Source organism: Delphinus delphis, chromosome 2, assembly GCF_949987515.2.
Source record: "Delphinus delphis chromosome 2, mDelDel1.2, whole genome shotgun sequence".
Lineage (NCBI taxonomy): Eukaryota > Metazoa > Chordata > Mammalia > Artiodactyla > Delphinidae > Delphinus > Delphinus delphis.
The window spans coordinates 107,789,516-107,811,860 of record NC_082684.1 but is presented as its reverse complement, the minus strand read 5'-3'; the positions used below and the strand labels follow the sequence as shown (position 1 = coordinate 107,811,860).

General features: G+C 49.7%; 1 protein-coding gene across 2 annotated transcripts; it reads left to right on the top strand.

Annotated features, from left to right (window-relative positions):
* Positions 1-7,954: 7,954 nt before the first annotated feature.
* AEN (apoptosis enhancing nuclease) lies at positions 7,955-20,715 on the top strand. Of its 2 annotated transcripts, XM_060005455.1 has the most exons (4): positions 7,955-8,051; positions 13,142-13,718; positions 16,119-16,319; positions 17,281-20,715. In XM_060005455.1, exons 2-4 carry the CDS (start codon positions 13,206-13,208, stop codon positions 17,515-17,517), a joined length of 951 nt encoding a protein of 316 aa, XP_059861438.1. In that variant the 5' UTR covers positions 7,955-8,051; positions 13,142-13,205; the 3' UTR covers positions 17,518-20,715. The 2 variants fall into 2 exon arrangements, with proteins under 2 accessions (XP_059861438.1, XP_059861437.2); XM_060005454.2 differs by lacking the exon at positions 7,955-8,051 and having other exon boundaries at positions 13,005-13,718.
* Positions 20,716-22,345: the final 1,630 nt, after the last annotated feature.

Below are 22,345 nucleotides of genomic sequence, written 5' to 3'. Positions count from 1 at the left end.
GGCCTCTCCTCCATCAGTGCCCAGGCCTGGGGAAATTCAGCCCGGAGCCCAGTGCCGGGACTGGCTGGGTGGAGGCGGGGGCGCAGGCCCACAACCGTTGTCCCTTTTCCTCTCCTGCCTATTCTGCTAGGCCCAGCCCCCATCCCCACTTCATTCGGAGCCGTGGTTCAGTAAGCACTGGGTGGATTGTCACCCTGGGCCTTCACCGTGGACTAGGGCGGAGATGGGAAGGGGGAGGCTGGTAGAGAGGGGTCACCGTGACCTGGAGCTCTTCACTTTTCCCTTCTCCGTGATAGTACAGCGCTTTGTGATTCCCAGAAAAAGGTAGAGAAATGAGCCGCCCGCTGTCTCCCTTTAAAAATAAGATCCCCCTATTATTAAAGGAAATACGTTCATTAGAGAAAATGAAACATTCCAAAGAAAAAGAAAATAATAAAACAATCCCCTCCCCATCCCCCCATCCCCCCATCTCCATCAGAGGCTCCGGAGAACTCTGGGGTGGGCGAGGGGTGGTGGGCTGGTGGGAGGAGGTGACCTTGGGGGCGGGGGCGGGGACACAAGCTGGCCCGGCGGGAGTGTCGGGCTGGCTGAACGCCTGGCCCGAGCGGCGGGTGCGGCCGTGGACCAGCCAGCCCCATCTGGAAGACTAGTGATTTTGTTGTTGTCTCCCTGCGCTCAACAACAAGTCCCAGTCTGCCGCATGGTGCCGGCCGCCGCAGCGGGGGGGAGGGGGGCGGTGCGCTGGGGCCTGGGGCGGGCCGCGCACTTTGTGGCTCTTCCTCCGTGTGTTCTTTCTGTGCCTTCTCTGTCTCCTAGAAAGCACCTCTGGAAACTACCCTGAGCACCACCTTGGGCAGCACACCTCAGGCGGACTCTTCCAGAAACAAGGACAGACTACAGTGTGTGTGTGTGTGTGTGTGTGTGTGAGTGTGTGTGGTGGGGTGCGGGGAAGCATGAGGGTGGGAGGGATGGACAGGGTCACAGTCCTCCGGGAGCGGCGAGCTGCTTCCACATCACTGACAAGGGCAGGGAGAGAGAATCCCCCCGCAGGGGCCCAGGCGTCTAGTTGTCTCTGGCAGGAGAGAGCCAGAGCGTGTGCAGGCACAAAGCGGCATGTACTTATGACCAGGGTGCCTGCGATGTTGGTGCCCTGGCAGCCACCTGGAGGACACGCCTGACCCTGGCCGGCCCGGACCTCACCTTGCCTACCCAGGGAGGAGAGAGTGGACTTGTGCGTATAGAACTTCTTCTTGGCCCCAGAATCTGCCTCCGTGCTGCTGGGCCCAGAGGTGTCACCAAGGGAAAACTGAGGTGAGAAAGCCCAGTCCCACATCTGAGCCTGGAAACCAGTCCCCCACTATGGCAGAAGCAGTGATCATACAAACCATTTCCCATCCTTTGTCCATGCCTCCGTGTGGGGGGCACCTTACCCTCAGATGGTCGCCAAGTTCCAATGGTGAGACTCTCAGTGGGACAAATTTTTCAAGCAGCAAACTCAAATGCCCTCCCCAGTCCTTTCTAAGTATATTCCCACCCTCCTCCTCCACCCTGGAGAAGGAGGCACTCCTGGGGCCCTTGGGCCAGAGAAAGGAAGTGTTGGTCAGCAGCCTCGGGAGGCAAAAAAAAGACTGGGAAAGTGTTTGTTTGTTTTAGAACACTAACACATCTTACCAATTTAAATTGGGTTGGGAGTTGTACTCCTTTAGGGAACCCTAAAAATGCAACCATTGTTGAGCTTACCCTGCCTCTGCCACTTGCCAGCTGTGTGACCTTTGGCAAGACACTTAACCTCTCTGAACCAATCAGTCCTTCACTTCCACCCAGAGGCTGCTGCTGTCAGTGTCTCAGGTCCTCCAAACTGGCTCTCTCCTTCTCCATTTCCTGCCTCTTAAATTCTCTTTACTCCAATCCTGCCTGAAACCAGTGGGCAGCCAGTCCTATTAGAAATCTCATTCACACTTGAGAAGGCTGCAAATTGGTGTCAGCAGGTGCCTGCCCTTCACTGGAGGAAAGGGGCCTGGATTGGGCAGAAGGGGGCAGAGGTGGGGAACAGGGGAGGAGGGGAGTGAAATCTCTCCCAGGCAGTCCTCAGTATCCAGGGCTGCTACGGAGACAGAAGGGAGAGAGATCCTGCCTCAGCGAAACAAGCATCTAGAGAGGGTAGTGGGGTGCACTCCTGATTTGAGAGATGGACAAGAGTGCCCCTGTTGATATGTAGCAAGGTACAAAATAGAGGGAGCAAGGTACTCCCTGGGGGGGGGGGTGGGGAGGGAGTCCTGGCTTCAAAGTCAGACACACCCCAGTTCCAATCCTGGCTGCACCACTTACTAGCTGTGTGACATTGAGGCAGTCACTTAACATCTCTGAGCCTCAGATTCTTTAATTGTAAAATGAAATTGATCACATCTACCTTGCTAGGTTATATGTTAATTAATCAAGAGAAGTGCCAATAATATATAATGGCATATGTAAATACTCAACAGTAGTCTCTTTTGCCTCCTCTTTCATAGTTTTTCTTTTCCAGGATCTGGGGTACCCACAAGTCCCCTTTCCTGAAGTAGCAACAAATGAGAACCACCATCTCTCTATTAGTCTCCCACATCGCATAGAAGTTTTATCCCATTTAAACGTTTATCCTTCCCCTCCCCAGATCAGTATCTTGTCCACTTCAGGAGGCTCAATATATATTTAAAGAATGATTATAGACCAAGTGTCCCCGCCCCCACCCCCCTCCTCTTCCCTCCCCACACTTCTCCGTTTTAAAAATGCAGAAACCAACACTTAGGTTGTATGATTTACCTCTAAGTCACTCGGCAAAATAGACAGCTTACTACTTCTTAAAGTAACTTTCTAGGAGTCTCAGAACACAAAATGGTTGGTGATCCAAGGGTCAGGCATCTGGAGTCCCCTTACCTCAACTGCATCGCCCGGGTTTATGCAGCCAGCAGCCCCATCCGAGGGCGCGTTTCCAGGGATGAGCGGGGAGGCAGCGCCCTCTGATGGATCTTGTAGGTAGCTGCGCCTTAGCGCCCAGTCTCAATCTTGGCTGCAAGCTAGAATCACCTGATAAGTTTTAAAAATCTCCATATTCAGGTCACATTGCAGACCTGTTACATCAGAATCTAGGGGTGTCACCCAAGTGTCAATATTTTTTAAAGCTCCGCAGGCAATTTTAATGTTCAGCCAAGATTGAGCAATAATTACAGATTAATTTTATATGTGAAGAAATTGTAGTGTAGAATGGAAAAAGTTAACGGTGGAGAATAAAATTCCCCTGGATCAAATCTTGCCAGTTTTCCACAAAAAGTCAGTCATATGAGACTTGACATGGTTCTAAAAATCCTGGAAAATCTCAGGAGTTGGGAGAAGGTATAAAATACTGTAATTGTCTTGATGACAGGCTGTGTCCAGGTAGGTTCAAAGTCACTGTTGGATCAAGAGTGCTAGTAGAGCGGGAATGTGCTTGAATAAAATAAGTTATTTACATTGGCTCCCAGGTTGTGTCCGCTTCATACCCTCTAACACATCGGATTTTAAACTTGAGCAGGCATGAGGAAGCTGCTAATCTGCTTGTTAAAACACAGATCGCTGGGCCACACCCACCCCTGAATTTCTGAGTCAGTGGGTCCAACAAATTTCCAAGTGATGCCTAGGCTGCTGGTTTAGGACCACACTTAGAGAATCGCTGCTACAAAAAATGGCCAGATCGACACCTGCCTTCAGGTCTGCACCTGCTCCAGCAACATGGGAATCCCCATAGCATCCCAAATAGTCCTCAAAGCAGGCATGCAAGGAAGGCAGAATGGTGCTTCGAGTGTGGCATAATGATTTGTAAGCACAAAACACAGGTCAAGTCCGATGTCTCAAGTGCTTCTGGATTGACAGGGTTGGGGGGGAATCGTGTGGGGTCCCTGGGGGCAGGGCTTGGATCATGGGCTTTCCCCCACCAAGCCCCAACTCAAAAGGGTCTGTTATAGAGGAGCCCCAGTCTTTGTGGAAGGAGGAGATAGTTTCATTTCAGGAACGGGAAGGTGAAGTCCCTAAAGGTTGGGGTTGGAGGTACTGCCATTCACAGTCAAGATGCCAGTATTGGGCCATCCATATTGTATACTTGTGGACCTTCAAATTTTTTGCTTGATAATATTTTCTATTGTAAGTTGTGGTAGTTACAAATGACGTATCGTAAATATTGACATCTTTTTAAAAACTGTGTCTGTAAATGAATGTAGTGGACACATATCTATCAGAGCAATTTGATACTAACATTAACCATTTTAAAAATACATGAAAAAACTCTTACCATCAATGTTAAATTTTATCTGAGTCCTATGCTCCTGGAAAGCAGCAATGGTGAAGAAATTTCTCCCATCCTTCTGTGTTCCAGAAACTAGTTACTGCAAAGAAACATCCTGCCCCATACGATTGTGAAAAGACTCCAGGATTCCCCCATTGTTTACCTATGACGAGTCCTGGCACGCACACTCCAAATTCCCATTCTTTGCCTCATTGATGATTAGCTGAACTGCTGGACCCATGGATCAATTGGAATAAAACGCTCATTAACCAAACTTTGGTTAAGCTTCTTTTCTTCCCCTAGGTCCCTGAACTATGGCCCACCCTCAGCCAGAGCCAGTTTACAATCCCTCCTTAATGACCCCTCCAGGGAATAGGCTGGCCTCAGGGTAAAACAATCTCCGTATCTAATTTCAATTTACTAACCTAATAGGATCTGGGATCTGGTCACTGCCATCTCCATATCCTGTTCTTTCTAGCCCCCTTTACTCCTCCCTATAAAGGAAAACCCTTTTTGCCTACCCTTGAGAACTAGCAGAGCATTTTCTCTATTGCAATAAATATCCCCTCCCAAACACCCACCCCCCTAATCCTTTCAAATAAAGTCTCTCCTTCCTAAATCTGGATTTATTTTTTATTACATGCAACATTCTTTTTTCTTCTTCAACTTACACTTCCATTCAACTTCCACTATGGAGATTTATCCTAACATAATCTATTTTCATGCTTGGCAATATTTTCTGGAGAACCTGATCATACTTTAATGTCACAAAATTATGTATACCAATTTGAACTTGTTAACTCTAGAAAAATGTCCTGTGACCCATGAGGTTCCACGTGTTATTTTTTTTCCTTCTGGATTGAGACATTGTTGCTATTATTTCTATTACAAGTGAGCAAATGATAAATATACAGCATTTCATTATATGAGCAATAATCTTTACACATAAAAAGTGAGTTTTAATTAGAAATGCCATTGGAAACATGTCTCTTTAGGAGATAGATGGAGCCAGTTATTTTTCATTAAGTTTATAAATCTGGGGATGAATATCACTTTTTGCAAGAATGGGAAAAAGTTGGGCCTTCTGTTTTGTTTTTATGGAGGTAAACACTGATTAAAAACATTGTTCACATAAAAAGCAGATAGAAGTGGAAGGAGTTTTCTCTGACAATGTCATCTCTTTTCATTTCTGTTAATTATGTAGCCTCAAAAAAAATTTTTTTAATGACCCATTAGCTGGCAACATGATTAAATCCTCCTCAGATCATAACGAAAGCAAAGAATCAGAAACCCACCAGACTTGTAGAAAGGGTTTCTTGCCCAGTCCTCAATAATAACCCATATTTAGAGCAGTCTTATTGAAACTGATAGGTGTCATTTCAGGCGAGCTCCGAAAAGCCTGGTCCTTTATGTCTCAGTGCAGAAAGAATTCAGCGACAGGCAAAGTGATAGATAAGAAGTGATTTATTAGAATGGGATGCTTGTGAGGCTTACAAGCGGACAGGCAAGAGGGTGCCACGCCTGAGAACTTAGTGGGAACTTACATTTATAATAAAGGAAAAGGGGGGAGGGGGAAAAGACCACTTTCTTCTTCATTCTTTTTTTTTTTTTTTTTTGCGGTACGCGGGCCTCTCACTGTTGTGGCCTCTCCAATTGTGGAGCACAGGCTCCGGACACGCAGGCTCAGCGGCCATGGCTCACGGGCCCAGCTGCTCCGCGGCTGCATGTGGGATCTTCCCAGACCAGGGCACGAACCCGTGTCCCCTGCATCGGCAGGCGGACTCTCAACCACTGTGCCACCAGGGAAGCACCTCTTCTTCATTCTTGAGTAGACGTCATGCTTCCATCATCAACTCCTCGTCCAGGTTGGGCAGGGGAGTTTTTTGTCCCTACATGGTCAAGCCAGGACTTTAAAAATTATTTCAGGTCTCTGTACAATGAGCACCTTTCCATACTGAGCTCACTGGGCAGGATGTGGGTCTCATGCCACCATTGTTTGTTTTGGGGCATGTCTCGTGCTTCTGTCACGTGGTTTTGTGGCTAGGCAAGCCTGCTTGGTTTTGTGGTTAAGTAAACCTGCTTTCTTGAGTGATCATTGATCTTACTGTGGTCTCCCAGAGCCTCCTAAAGTTCCCTATCTACAATCCCCTAATGGGGTTTCTAAGCTGACTATTTGATTATCCTACTCAACCCCTATCATTATTTATCTTCTTCCCAAGACTACTTTTATTTCCCAGGGCAGTGCCACAGAGCAAGATTTAGAATGTGTGTGTGTGACTTTCCTTTGTAAAGTGGGAGACAGCTGGCTATAAAAAGGGAGATGGAAGCTGGACTCCAAAGACTCCAGGTCCATTCCCAGGTGTAGTTCCATGGGAGTTGAGGATCTGGTTACTGACTCTCTTAAAATCCTTCTTGCCCGAGAGTTGCCTCTGACAGAGTCTCCATGTCTGAAAACAGCTACTCTGCATCCCCTTTACTTCTGCTCTCTGTCTTCTCAATGTTGCCTCCGAAGGAGCTCTGGAATCTGTCCCAAGCTCTTTATCCTCTCTACCACTCTGGCCACCAGGATCTTATCCCACCTGAATGTCCACAATCACCCCGACACCCATGTCTCTTCCTCCAGGCCTGGTCCATTCCTTTCCTATTGCAGCCAGAGTGAGCTTCCCCAAACGCAAATCTGCTGGAACCAGCTCTGGCTTGAATTCCTTCCAGCTCCCCCAAGCCTTCAGGAATCTGAGTAGAAAGCCTTATCTCTCTAGTGGCCTTCTCCTTTGTCCTGCTTCCCTCAAATCTGTAGCCTGGTCAGAAATACCCAATTTTTGGAACATGTACCCCTGGCCTTCTGAGTACATTTGCGATGCCACTGCTGCTTGCACAATGGAGCTAGAAGGAATCTGACTGCGTTGGTCTTTGTTTGGACCTTCGCTGTTTTCCCTTAATTTCTTGAAATGTCAATTTCCTTAATCGTAAAACAGAAATAATAGTACACATCTCAAAGGGTTCGTCAGATTAAAGGGGTGTATTGCCTGGCACTCTGTTAATGCTCACATAATAAATGCAAACTCATTGTTATTGTTTTTTATTATTCACGTTGCACTGTTATCTGTTAACCTCTGTTACTGCGCCAAACCATGAACAACTAGAGTCCCCAGCGATTGTTCTTATTCTGTGTATCCCAATGCCGAGCCCATAGTAGGAACTTATTACTTATGAGTAAAGTATCGCAAAAGGATAACTGAAAAAGTAGCGCCGAAGGAGCAAACCTGACTTTTAAAAATCTTTTTTTTAGTGGCCATCGTGTATATTATTTCACCGAAACCCCTCGACACCCGAGGAGGTAGGAGTTATTCCTATTCCGCAAATGTGGGTGTGTACTCTGTAAGTCAGCCTGCCTTTAGTGGCACGGAGCTCATAGGAGCCCGCATCCCGACCCAGGGAGCGGGATGGATTGGACAAAATTGGGAGCAGAAGTGGGCGATAGGAGGCCACGATCCCCTCCAACCGCTTGAAAATTTCCCGCGCGCTGGGCCAGCCTTGGGCACAAACCACACCCCTCTAGGAGTCCCCGCCCCTTACGTTCCCAAGCGCCAACCCGCAGCGAGCCAGGCTCCCGGCCAATCAGAAGAGGACTTAGGCGGGCGCTGCGGTTCAGCAAGCCAACAGGCTGGCGGCCGGAGCAGGGCTTGCCCTGGCGTGTTGCAGCTGCAGGTTCCCTGGACGCCACGTGCTGGCGTGAGAAGACTCGCTGGGCTTTCAGGTGATTTCGGGGACCATGCTGGGGATCGCGGGGTGGGGTAGGCTGGCGCGACGTGGCCCCGGCCGCAGGGCCCCGCGCGGTGTGTCCGCCCCCGGCTTGTGGCGGGGGACGCCCGGCCTGGCCGGCCCGGCTCCCGGGCTCCCCAAAGTGCAGGCCTGGCCCCGGGCGCCGCCTGGCCCCCATCCCGCCCTGCTCGGGGTTCTCGGGCCTGAGTGGGCGGCGCTGGGCGATGGGACTCGGCCTGGTGGGCCTCTGCCCGGCCGCCGCGACCAGTGAGTGACCAATGCCTCAGTCCTTCCCTGGGTGAGGCCGGGCTCCTACACGTCACTCCTCGGAACGCCGGCGCCGGGGGAGATCGTGCAGGGCTCTCCTCTGACTGTTCTCGTCTTGTGAACTTTTTAGTAGCACAGGGGATCTTATCGAGCCAGCTTTTCTCAAATTAGGGCGATTATTAGTATCATGGCAAGGGGGTGAGGCCGCGCACTCTTTGAAATACAGATTCCAGGCCCCGTTTCCCCAAATGGCAGTTACGAAGGTGTGGGGAGTAGGCCTGGAAATCAGCCTTTGAAACAGACTAGGTTGGGGAAGCCCCTAACCTAGTTCAGTGCTGGATTTCATAAACCCTCGTTTTAAGTTAGGAGACAGTGCCTTGGTCCAGTTGATCTAGCTCTTTAGGGCCAGAGCAGGGTCTAGAACTGCCCACCTTCCTGATCAGCCAGCAGGTTGGTGGCCCTGAGGCCACTGGGAATTCTGACTTCGAGGTTCCTTTGGGCCTTTGCCCAAAGGCCTGGTGGCTGCTAATTCAAAGTGCTGGTTCTGGACTGGAGAGAGATTTGTTTGCCTCACTGAAATACTTTTATTTGAGCAAAACTTCTCCTGAGCTTCCCTGAGCTCCATGTGGGAGCCCAGGATGAGGAAGGTGTCCCCTTGATGATTAATTGTTGGTTCTGACGTGTCAGCTAGGTCAGGGCATGTAGAGAACTGCTTTCATCTCTTGCAGCACAGGGCCAGGGCCACAGAGACCTTTTTTCTCAGGGATCCTAATTTCTGGCTTCTTTGAAACCTTGCCAACAGTGTTAGGGAGGCCACCGACCCTTGTCCTGGCCTCAGCTCCTGACCTGTAGGGTCCTTAGCCATCTCAGAGAAGGGAAAGGGCCCTCCTCCCCTACAAAAGTCAGTTATTAATGGGTCTCTGTCTAAGGCCTCCCCATTACTGGGCTGAGGCAAATTGAGGTTCTGTATTTGTCAGCCTTAATATGTGACTTGTCAATATGGGGAAGTTGATTACAGTTAAGAGCCCTTTTAAAAAGGAGAAGACTTCTTGGGGAAGGGTTAAGCAAGCAGAGGGAGGATAAGTCAGGATGGGTCACCGTGCCTCCCCCTGGCCCAGGCATCACCAAATGGCAGTTCATCTCCCCTCCTATTTCTCTTAGCCTCTGCTGCTATTGCTCAGATTCGTATGTTCTCCAGGTTTCTTCCTATATGGCAGTTGTGATCCCCCTCACGCTAAAACTCTAGGGAGATTGGTTCCCATCCACCTCTGGATTAAGGCCAAACTTTCACCACTCTCCAGGAACAGTTCTTTCTCACTGTCCACACTGCACCCGTCTCCTCTCCCCTTACCTCCTTGCTTTCCAGTTGCTGCACCAAACTCCTTGCTTTCCCACAATGGATGTGCTTTGCCTCCTGGACTTTGTGTCTGTGTTTTTTTCTGTCTGGATGCCCTTCCCTACCTGGGCTCCCTGGTAGACCTTTCTGAAACCCTTCAAAGTGTCCCCTCCACTGCCAGGGCTTTTCTAACCTAGCGCTTCTGCTTTTTAAATACCTGGCCTGGTGACTCAGGCATGGGTCCTTTGTCCATTGCTCCCATCCTGAGCACACTCTTGTAAGTTCCTGACTATCTCTCTTCCGACCAAACCAGAGTTCCCTGAGGATGTGCTCACTTCCAGCACTGTAGTCCCCACAGTCTGGCAGATAGCAGGCCTGGTGTCAGCTTCTGGAGAGGATCCGCTCCATGCCAGGTTCCGGGCTGTCTGTAGGGGAAGGGACAGAGACAAACAAAGCTCTCTACCTGCCTTCATAGTGCTCTGAGGTAGGCTGTATGTAACTGTTGACTTTGAAGAGTGCAGTAAATTCTCTGATTGTGCTGCCAGAGCAGAGAGGGGTGAACTTCTTTGCTCCCCAGTTAGACTGTAATTGTCCGGGGTCAGGGCTACTGTGCCATGTTTCAGTGACCTCCCTAGGTGCCTTTGGGGCTCCCTCGCTTGACCCGCCGAGACCAGTATAGGGATACCACCTTGGGGTAGGAAAAGCCACCAGAGTGTGATGGGCTTCCCCGAGTGCAGGCAGAAGGTGGAGTGGTAAAAAGCGGACAGGGGCAGTTCCTCCAGCCAGGCCTACCTTGTGCCTTACGCCCAAATGGCATCAGGCTGAAGGTGGGCCCCTCCTCCTCAGCCCTGGGGTACTTTTTTCAGGCCTTTGCCCCTAACATGTCCACTGATTCCTCTCACTTCTACCTGGAGGGCTACTGTTCCACGTTCATGCAGACTTAACCTCTTCAGCCTGTCCTGCTTCCCTGGCACTTCTCACGCAGCCCTTCACACGCCTTCTGCTCTGTTTCTGTCTCTGCAGTGAGACTCAACTCTTGGAGTCCAGGATCTTTCTTTGTAACTCTCTGCCCAGCTCTTGCCACAATTGGGAACCCAGAGGCCTCAGTGTGACATTAGCCTGTGCAACCCGGAGGATTGTTCCAGAAGGGCTTCCTGGAGGATGTAGAAAGGGTAGGGGGGATGTGAGTGGGAAGGGAGGCAGGAGGAAGGCCTGTGGGTTGGGAGTCCAGGCTGAGGCAGCTCTGGCCTGGGAAGAACTGGTTACCAACCATGAGCAGGGGTCTTCACCTCTGGGGGAAAGGGAGCATATAATACATGCCAGGAGGGAATTCCCCTGTGGTCCAGTGGTTAGGACTCGGCGCTTCCACTGCTGTGGCCTGGGTTCAATCCCTGGTTGGGGAACGAAGATCCTGCAAGCCAGGTGGCCATAAATGAATGAATGGATGGATGGATGGATGGATGGCCCGGATTCAATCCCTGGTTGGGGAACTAAGGTCCTGTAAGCCACATGACCAAAAATGAGTGAATGAATGAATGAATAAATAAATAAAATAAAATAAAAAAGCAAATTATTAAAAAGGCAAAAGGGACTTCCCTGGCAGTCCAGTGGTTAAGATTCCGTGCTTCCAATGCAGGGTGTACGGGTTCGATCCCTGGTTGGGAAACTGAGATCCCACATGCCGCTCAGCCAAAATAAATAAATAAATAAAAGGCAAGCAATAAAAAGATAAAGTCCTTTAAATATATATATATGTATATGCAGGGAGCATATAATATATGCAGTTTAATGGGGATTTGGCCACAATTCAAATATACACTAACCAAGGGAAACTTGGGACATGACACTCCTGACTCCACAGAAAATCCCTTTGTTCCTATTAAGAATAGTTGATTCAGGAGTTAAGGATGAGCAGCTAAATTTTATCCAGATGTACTAGGAAATAGCATTTTCATGAATACAGATGCAACTAAAATTGGTCACCTATAAAGATTTTAAAGGCTACATCAAGGTATATAGTCTTGACTAAAGACAGATTAATGAACCAAATGACTAATAATTAGTATTCTTAATAATAGGGTGGGGGAGGGAAGGATTGGGAGTTTGGGATTAGTAGATGCAAACTATTTTGTATAGCATGGATAAACAACAAGGTCCTACTGTATAGCACAGGGAACGATATTCAATTTCCTGTGATAAACCATAATGGAAAAGACTGTGAAAAAGAATGTATATATACATGTAACTGAGTCCCTTTGCTGTACAGCAGAAATTAACAACATTGTAAATAAACTATACTTCAATAGAATTAAAAAAAATAAAGCATAATTTTAAAAAATATATGCAGATCCTAGCACACATGGATTGTGCCTTTTTCTCTTCACAAGGGAAGGGTAGTAGGGCCATTTTACACGCAAAGAACCTGAAGTTCAATAGTTAGGTAACTTATACAGAGCTGAGTTACCCTGCTCTGTCTATTTCAAAGCGCTGGTTTTCTGGTGTGTTCAAAACATACTGGCTGACTTAGTACAGCAAACAAGATGAGGTTTTCCAGGCTACATCCTTCACTGTTGGGAAGATGCCGGACTTATTGCATGGGATTTGCAAACCCATGTGAACAACAAATATTTCCTGTGGCAGTGGTGTGTGACAGCATTTCTTTACAACCCAGCGTTCAGGGATGGAGAGCTTGTGGGAGGTACCACAGGAATCTGCAGCACTATAGGTCAGGGCTTTTTCTGTTTCTCTTTTAGAGTTGAGCTGGTTAACCAGCACACCAGTGCCTGTAGGCTTCAGTGATTAAACTACATGTCCAACTGTATTTAAATGTTTGTAGACAGTGTTGTGATGAGTGAATTAGAAGAAAGACATTTAATAGATTACATCATTTTAGTTAACCCATACCAATAAAATACAACTATTGTGGCCTTCCTGTGAAATATTTTCTCCAGGTTTTGCTGTGGGTCTTGCGTTCACATTTCATAAGGTTTTTGTTTTTGTTTTAAATAGGATATCATATATATGCCATTTCTGTAACCTTTATTTTCTCATAGCCATACCTCTAAAATGTTTTGATGCTAATGGTATTGGAGGTAAGCTATGGCTTGGAGGTTGAGAGCATGGATTCTGGGTTCACATCAGCCTTTGTCTATGTATTAATAGGGCAAGTTACTTAACCTCTATGCCTCAGTTTTTGTACCTGTAATATGAGGATAATAATGCTTTGTTCAAGTTGTTGGGAAGATTGAGTGATTCCATGTAAAGTACTTAAAACAGTGGTTTTGCAGGTGGTATCGATTGTATGAGTGTAATTACTATTAACATAGGTCCTTGACTCCACCTGGGATGCTGAGACAAAGTATAGGGCTCTGGGGCGGCCTGGCAGTAGAGCACTGCAGGGAGGGAGGAAGAGAGATGGAGGGGCAGGGCTGGCCTGGGACACTCCTCACCCAGCCCCTCTGCCCTATGTGTTCTCTCCCCAGGCTGCTAGTCTGTAGGCAGATTACCTCCCAGACCTCCCTTGCCCTGAGTGGTGAGCTGATTGGGATGGTGGCCCGGGAAGCTTCTGAGTCTGCCCAGTGCCTGTGCCCTTCCCTGGCCAGCCTGAATGCCAAGGATGTGCTTCGGAGGAAACACAAGAGGAAGAGCCGACAGCACCAGCGGTTTATGGCCCGGAAGGCCTTGCTGCAGGAGTATGGGTTGCGGACCACACCCCCGGAGCCAGGATCCTCCCCAGGCACCGAAGCCGCCAGCAGTGTGAGGCAGCGTCCAAGGGCTGAATCTGGAGGTGCCCAAGGCAGCAGAAAGCCCACCGCCAGAGAATCTGCTGGGCCCTTGCCCAGCAAGTGCGTGGCTATCGACTGTGAGATGGTGGGCACGGGACCGCGAGGGCGGGTGAGTGAGCTGGCCCGCTGCTCCGTGGTGAGTTACCACGGCGAGGTCCTCTACGACAAGTACATCCAGCCTGAGATGCCCATCGTGGACTACCGCACTCGCTGGAGCGGCATCACCAGGCAGCACATGCGCAAGGCCATCCCCTTCCAGGTGGCCCAGAAAGAGGTGAGGGCAGGGCTGGGGGCTTGGGGGCAGTGTGATGGGCTGGGAAGAGCAGCCCCGGGCCTGAGTCAACACTTAGCCACTAGAAGCGAGAGACCATTGGGAAGTTACTTAACGTCTCCAAACAGTGGGTTTCCTCTCCATAGAAAAGGGTGAATAGAAATCCTTCCCTACCTGCGTGGAAGGGGTGCTGGGGTGTCCCACGTGATAGTGTTTATGGAGAGGCCGCGCCAGCTGTAAGATGCGAAACAGCTTCTTTTCTGTTATGAAAGCACTATGTGTCTGCCTAAAATTTGTAAGGCCCACAGTGCTGTCACCTTCAGGTGTTAAATGTTTTGGTATTTTTTTAATGTTAGTTTTTCATTGCTTTGAAAAAAATTAGTGTTGGGACCACACTGACATGCCAGGAATTCCTAAACGTCCTCGAGCATAGGAAACACCTTAATCCTTATAAATGATCTTGAATCCTTGTCCTCGGATCCCTCCATAGAGATTCTGATCCTGCAGGTCTCTAGGCCTTGGGAGGGCTCTGATGTGTGTGTTCCTAAAAACTGTCATGCTGTGTAAACTTGCACGATAAAAACCCCAGAGCTGATGGGGAAAAGGGGTTAGGGACACAATGCCCAAAAAACTTCATTAATGACACCCCAAAAATAAAAAGATAGAAACCTAATAACAGTGGGAGCACAGTTTTGCACAGGTTGAGTGGTTGAGAAATGCGTAAGTACAGCACTCTGCCTTGAAAGACCTGGGGCACTCGGGGAAGTGGGTGTCAGGGGGGTGGCGGCTCGCACTGTGGGAGGGGTTGAGAGAATTACCTGAAGTCAGGAAGTGGGAAGCCAGGTGCGGGCAGCACGCTGGTGAACTGTGCTGGCTGGTAGACTTGCAAGGCGTGGGTGCTTTCTGGATTCCCCAGTGGCTCTGCTCAGCTAGGTGAGGTTTCTGCATTCACTTTCGTCCTTCTGTTTCTCAAGGGCGAAATTTGCATTATTCTCAAGTCACATCCTAATATATCAACCGTGTTGGAACATTTTTCATTTTCAAACCAAGCGTTGTAGCAGAACTACTTAACATTTCTGGTTTATTCTTGGGATGAGGTGCATTTAGGAAATACTAATATAAGTCATCTTGTGTCTTCCTTTTTCACATAAGATAGATGCTAAGGATTTCTTTCAAAAGGTTATTAATCAAGCAGGTTGATCAGGAATAGAAGCAGCAGGAAGGGAGGTAGGTGGTGAACCCTCCAGCTCCCTGTTGCTTCCCTCAGCCTGCCAAGAGCTGGACCACATTGGATCTGCCTGGACTTGGAGCCAGTGTGGAGTGTGCTGGGTGCCTTCCCACCACGTGGCTTGTGTTGGGGTGTGTGTGTGTGTGTGTGTGTGTGTGTGTGTGTTATGGGGGGGTGGTGACTAGAGTGGGGTGGCCCGTCCCTACCACTAAAGTCTAAATGCACCTTATCCATATGCCGCGAAGGCTGAGTTTAGCGATAAACCATGCGTCACCAGCAGAGGCAGCTGTGGGAGGCTGGTGGCGGGTGATAAGGAGATGTCCATGGCCCCGGACATGGCCTCCCTAGGGCCTGAGGACGGCGGGAGGCAGGAAAGAGAAGCACGCATTGTGTAGCTGGTGAGAGCTGAGCCAGAGAGCATGTTTTGAGGGTGAGAAGTGGGAGTCCTGTACAGCAGAGGGGCAAAGGGATAGAATCCTGAAGATAAGGACCGTTTCATTAATGCTGTAAAAGCTGCCATTGGTGATACGTCTCCAGTGCCTGGCACAGTTCTGGGACTTCACCCTGACACCCTCCTGTGTGCTGAGCTGGCACAGAGCATCACTAGTCCAGGCAGACATGGTTCCTGCGTGTTACCATGAGCTCACAGTGGGGGGCAGCCGGACAGGCCACGCGGAGCTGAATGTGTGCTTAGAAAATGTGGTGAATCCCCCTAAGGAGAGAACAGCGGGGGTCCTGATGGCGTTGGGGGAGGCCTGCTGATGTGTAAGCTGAGACCTGCCATGAGAGGAGTTGGTGGGGGTGGGGGTGCCGGGGGGCTGGCGAGGTCTTCCGGGCTGAGAGAGAAGAGCCTGTGCTGGCAGGAAAGAGTGCTTGTATGGGGTCACTTACCCATCCAAGAGCCCCTTACTGCTCACTACCACCCCACCAATGCCGTTGCCAGCTTTCCTGTTTTGCAGATGTGCGGGAAGCTTAAACAGCCCCCTGATTATAGCAAGTAGTGAGTAGAGGGTCTGGATTCAAGCTCGGGGCAACTTGGTTGACAGTGGAGCCCGTGGTCGCCTCTCTGCGCTGCCTCACTCCAGAGGGGTCCCCGCGCCCACTGGTCAGGGTGTCAGGATGTGTCTTGTGCCCGCCTGACAGTGGGGCCTTCCCGACTCCTCCTCTGTTCACAGATCCTCAAGCTCCTGAAGGGCAAGGTGTTGGTGGGGCACGCCCTGCACAATGACTTCCAGGCCCTCAAGTACATCCACCCTCGGGGCCAGACCCGGGACACCACTTATGTCCCCAGCCTCCTCAGCCAGCCCAGCCTCCACGCCCGGACCCGCGTCTCTCTTAAGGACCTGGCCCTGCAGCTGCTGCACAAGAAAATCCAGGTGCGTGGTGCAGGGGGGCTGGGGGAGTGAGAGGGCCTGGCCTCCATGCTGGCCTGGCCACGGACAGGCCATGGGCTGTGCCTCTAGCCTGCCAGTCCCAGTCCTGGGGCTCCCGCATGTCCACACAGCCCTGGGTTTTTTCTCTCCGTCGCCCTCCTTCCCCAGTGCTTTGTGACAGCCAGCCACACCCTCCGGGCTGCTGTCTTTCGGATCTGTCTCCCACCTAGTTCCTGGCTCTGTCCCCACGCTTGCATGTAGAACCCCATCTCCTGCAGCCTTCGGTCAGGGGCAGCTGCTCACTCTTGCTCCTGCTGTGCTTCACATTCATAATTCCATCTGCTCCTCAAGGCTTTGAAGCAGGGATTTTTTTTTTAAATAAATTTACTTATTTTATTTATTTATTTTAGGCTGCATTGGGTCTTCGTTGCTGGGCGCAGGCTTTCTCTAGCTGCAGAGAGCAGGGGCTACTCTTCGTTGCGGTGCGCGGGGTTCTCATCGCGGTGGCTTCTCTTGTGGAGCACAGGCTCTAGGCACACAGGCTTCAGTAGTTGTGGCACACAGGCTCAGTAGTTGTGGCTCGCGGGATCTAGAGCTCAGGCTCAGTAGTTGTGGCGCACGGGCTTAGTTGCTCCGCGGCATGTGGGAATCTTCCCTGACCAGGGCTTGAACCCGTGTTCCCTGTGTTAGCAGGCGGATTCTTAACCACTGTGCCACCAGGGAAGCCCTGAAGCCGGTATTTTTAACCGGGTTTTCTATTTGAGGAAACAGGCTTCAAGAAGCTAGGCTTGTGGTACAGCTGGGATTCTAGCGCTTGTCTGTGTGACTAGGACCCATGCCCTTCTCGCTGTACCAGGCTGTACACCCGCATTCTGAGAGTATGCATCTCTGGGCCAGGACCCAGCCCGGGCCGCTGGGCTCCCACCAGGACTGCAGGCAGTGATGCGTGGGCTCTCGTCCGCAGGTGGGCCAGCACGGGCACTCATCGGTGGAAGACGCCGTGACGGCCATGGAGCTCTACCGGCTGGTGGAGGTGAAGTGGGAACAGCAGGAGGCCAGCAGCCTCCAACCCCACCCTGAGGACAGAGAGCCCGACAGCAGCACAGACATGGAGCAGTATATGGAGGACCAGTACTGGCCGGAGGACCTGGCCCAGGGCACCAGCAGAGGAACAGGAGAGGCACCGGGCAGAACGGAGTGAGGGAGGGGAAGCTCCACTGGAGAGCGGGGACCAGGAGAGTGGCTGGGGCCGGATGCCACCAGTGTCCCCCAGGGCCTAAAGTGTTGGGACCATCTGCCCACAGCACAGTCCCCGATTCTGTGGTTTTGCTGATGGCACTTTATAGGCACCATGAAAATGGCGGGTGGGCTATAGCTGCTTGAGCCTAGCAGGAGTAGGGGATGCGCCGGCAGACTCCCCACCCCCAGGCTGTGCTCTCTAAAGGGATGATCTCTCCCTCCTTGGGGGTGGGTGGGGTGGGTGTCCCTCTTCAAGAATTCCCTTGTCTCGCCCCAGTGACCTGGGGTAAAGCTCTCTTCCTGTTGTCACCATCTACCTCTTCCTCCACAGTCATTTTCAGGAGAATAACTACGCCCTGAAGCTACAGAGTTAAGGCCACTCCAGGGTCATTTTGTCCCTTTCTCTCAGAACTGGAACCCTGGCTGTAGCCATCGTAGGAGCTGCCAGGCTACAATGGAATAGCAGAGACCTCAGCTCGTGGGGAGCTGGGTCTTCACTTGCTCGCCACCAGAACTCACCAGGCACTATTCTGGGAGGAGGGAAGGCAGATGAGCTTTGGGTGGAGACTCGCATATGTATTTTGACCCAAGTCAGGCATTCCTCCTGCCCACCCAGCGCTAGGCTCTCTTAAGCAAAAGTCTGAGAAACAAGACAGCGGTTTGAATTCTGGGACCCCTGTGCAGAATTGCCCACAGGGATCTTTATTTATTGAGAGCCAGGCCACGGGTCTGTAGGGGAGCAGAGGGCGGGTCCACTGGGGCCGGGCCGGGCATTGACAACTGTGCAGCTGTTGCACTCGGGTGGGTGTCCCCAGTCACTGGTGGTTGGGTTTTCTCCAGATTTCTAAAAATGTTCTGTGTCAGGATTCATCCCCTACCCCTCTTTCCTTGTTTCCTAAGGGGCAGTTTGGGGGTATTGGGGTAACCCGGAGCTCAGGTCACACAGAACCTTTGAGCCCCATCTTTGTTCACTACTCAATAGCTTTGAGACTCAGGCAAGTGTGTGACTTCACTCTTGAGTCTGTTCCCTCATCTGTAAAATGGGGATAATAACAACACCTACCTCACAGGTTGTTAGGAGGATGAAGTGCTGAGTGCTTGGCCCAGTGCCTGGCGCCTAGTAAGCTGGACCGGCTGTGTTTTCTTTAAGGATCAGTGTTGGGCTTTCCGGGTAACACCTGAACACGCCCTCAGGTTGAGTGGCTTTGACCCAGACAGGACTGTCCTCGTGGCTGTTCCAGCAGGTGGGGCACAGGCTGCTGAGGACAACTCAGAGGTTCCGGGCTCTCACCGTTCCCCGTGATGCTTGGATTTCACGTCAGTCTGAGCAAAGCAGCAGGGCCAGGAAGGGAGAGACACTGAAACCACGCAACTGCAAAAGCAGGGCCGCAGATTGCTCTGGGAGCTGGCTGAGTCACTGACCATGCCTCGCCTGGCTCCAGGACTTTGTTCTAGGTTCCTTAAACATCTGTAGCTGACGCCACACTCACAGTTGAGAAGTAGCTTTGGTTCTTTGGTCTGTGGGTTGAGGAAGGATGGAACTGCTAGCAGTGGGGAGATGTACTGGGTTTAAAATCAGCTTTGTTGTAAAACCTGGAAAAAAACTCAATTAGAAAGTGGGTGAAGTGGCCTTTTCTTTGAATTCTTCAGCTAGGGTGGGAGAGTGGCTTGGGGGAGGGATGGTGGTGATGCTGGGGCGCTGAGTCTTGCTGGCTGCTTTGACCTTTGAGGTGGGCGGCTTTCAAGATGATGCTTTGGGATGTAGCAAGAAAATACTACAGAATTTATAGTTTATTATTTTTTTCCTTTATTTTTTTTAACATCTTTATTGGAGTATGATTGCTTTACAATGGTGTGTTAGTTTCTGCTTTATAACAAAGTGAATCAGCTATACATATACATATATCCCCATATCTCCTTCCTCTTGCGTCTCCCTGCCACCCTCCCTATCCCACCCCTCTAAGGTGGTCACAAAGCACGGAGCTGATCTCCCTGTGCTATGTGGCTGCTTCCCACTATAGTTTATTTTTGAAAATCTTATAACTGCCCTAGTATAGAGCACAAGTTTATTAAACTTCTTTCTCTTTGAAGGTACATACTCACTTTTTTTATTTTTAAAAACTTTTTTTAGTTTTAAATATAAAATACACAATATAAAATTTACCATCTTAGCCATTTTTAAGGGTAGAGTTAAGTAGTGTTAAATATATTCACAATGTTGTGCAACCTGCCTCCAGAACTGTATTATTTTGCAAAACTGAAACTCTATACTCATTAAACAATAGCTCCTCATTCCCTCCTTCTTCCAACGGCAACTACCGTTCTTTCTGTTTTTATGAATTTGATTAGGTACCTCATGTAAGTGGAATCCTACAGTATTTGCCTTTTTGTGTCTGGCTTATTTCACTTAACATAATGTCCTCAGAGTTTGTCCCCGAGGTTGTAGTATGTGTCAGAATTTCCTTCCATTTTAAGGCTAAATAATAATTCATTTGTATGTATATGACACCTTTTGTTCATTCATCCATCCATACATCAACAGACATTTGGGTTACTTCTCCCTCTTGGTTATTGTGAGTAATGCTGCTATGTCTCTCCAGGACCCTGCTTTCAATTCTTTTGGGTATACATCCAGAAGTAGGATTGCTGGACCATGGTAATTGTGTTTGTTTATTTATTTATTTTTGGCCGCACCGTGGCTTGCAGGATCTTAGTTTCCCCCGACCAGGGATTGAACTCCGGCCCACAACAGTGAAAGCTCAAGTCCTAACCACTGGACTGCCAGGGAATTCCCTGTGTTTCATTTTTTTGAGGAATCTCTATACTGTTTTACACAGTGGCTGCACCATTTTACATTCCCACCAACAGTGCACAAAGGTTCTAATTTCTCCATATCCTCACTGACACTTGTTATTTGTGGTCTTTTTGATAATAGTCATCCTGACAGGTGTGAGGTGATATACCTCGTTGTGGTTTTGATTTGCATTTCCCTGATGATTAGTAATGTTGAGTATCTTTTCACATATTTATTGGTATATAGTTTATTTTTAACACATTCTTTTTTATGTTTTAAAAAATGTATCCCAGGGCTTCCCTGGTGGCTCAGTGGTTGAGAGTCCGCCTGCCGATGCAGGGGACACGGGTTCGTGCCCCGGTCCAGGAGGATCCCGCGTGCCGCGGAGCGGCTGGGCCCGTGAGCCATGGCCGCTGAGCCTGTGCGTCCGGAGCCTGTGCTCCGCGACGGGAGAGGCCACAACAGTGAAAGGCCCGCGTATCGCAAAAAAAAAAAAAAAAAAAAATGTATCCCAGGGACTTCCCTGGTGGTCCAGTGGTTAAGAATCCTTCCAATGCAGGGGACACGGGTTCAATCCCTGGTTGGGGAACTAAGATCCCACATGCCGCAGGGCAACTAAGCCCACGCGCTGCCACTACTGAGCCCGCACACCTCATCTAAGATCCCGTGTGCTGCAACTAAGACCCGACACAGCCACAAAAACAAAACAAAACAAAACAGTATTCCATAGCACAGTTTGACATGTTTTAAGTTGAACCACATTAAATTGCCGATATTTGACTGAGGTGTTTCCATCTGTGGTATATAATTTAGAAATTCACATACACATTTTAGGGGTACGTGACCAGCTGAGGTTGGAGACAGTTGAGCTGGATTTCAAAGGGCAGGTTGCCTGTAGGGAGAGGTATCTGACCCACCGTTATGATTCATCCACTCGGCCTGTGTCCTATGCTGGGGGTTCAGAGAAGGCCATACAGTGGCAGCCTTTAACCTGCTACAGGCACTGCAGGTGGGCCAACTGGCAGGATGCGTGTCTTGTAAGGCTGAGAGGTTTGCCCTGAATGACTCACTTTCCCCCTTACCCAAGGAAATTTGTGGATTGGTCTGGCCAATGAGTGACACCAGTTAAACCTGGGAAGCATCCCCACTAGGAAATCCCCATCCCATCCCCCTGGCTGGGGTCAGGGATTCCTCTCCTAGGCTGTTACTCGCCAATGTTTGTGTCCAACCACAGAGCGCACAATACATTTGAAAAAATTCAGTGTGATCCAGGCAGGGTTCCAGGTGCAAGTGCGAGGGGGAACAGTAAGTGAACAAGTCCAATATGTGGTATCTCAGATGGCATCAATTCTTATAGAAGAAACCTGGGAAGGGGATGAGGGTGTAGATTTAAATAGAGGCCAAGAAAGGCCTTGGTGGGAGACCTGAGGGAAAGGGAGAAAACTGGATAGATAACCTGGAGGAAGAGCTTTCCAGACTGGCACAGCAAATGCCCAGGCTCTGGGGACAGAGAAGCCAGTGTGCAGGAAGGAGGTGAGAAGGGGGTGCTAATTGAAGGTGTGGGACAGGGGCTGACCTTGTAGCACGACTGTACATCTCCTTGACCTGAAGGTGCAGACCTGATTATACCCCTGCTAACCCTAGGGCTTGGCACGTGATAAATGAATTATGGAATGACTGATCTCTTCTGAAGGAGTCAACATGTGAACACACGGAAGGCCATCAATTTAGGTCAAAACCTAAAAAAGAGTCTTAGATTGGATAGTGGTGCAAGATGAGATTGGAAAGGCAGGTGGGACAGATGTAAGAGGGTCTTGGGGACTGCGTGGGAGTTGAGGTTTATTTTTTTTTGAACAGCAGGAAATCACTAGGTTCTTGAGCAAAGTACCATGACAGTGTAAGAGATTCGATTTTGGAGAACTTAAATCTGGTAAGATTTGAAGGATAATTTAGAGCAGGGCGTGAAGATGGAGGTAGGGCAGGTGAGGACTGGGGT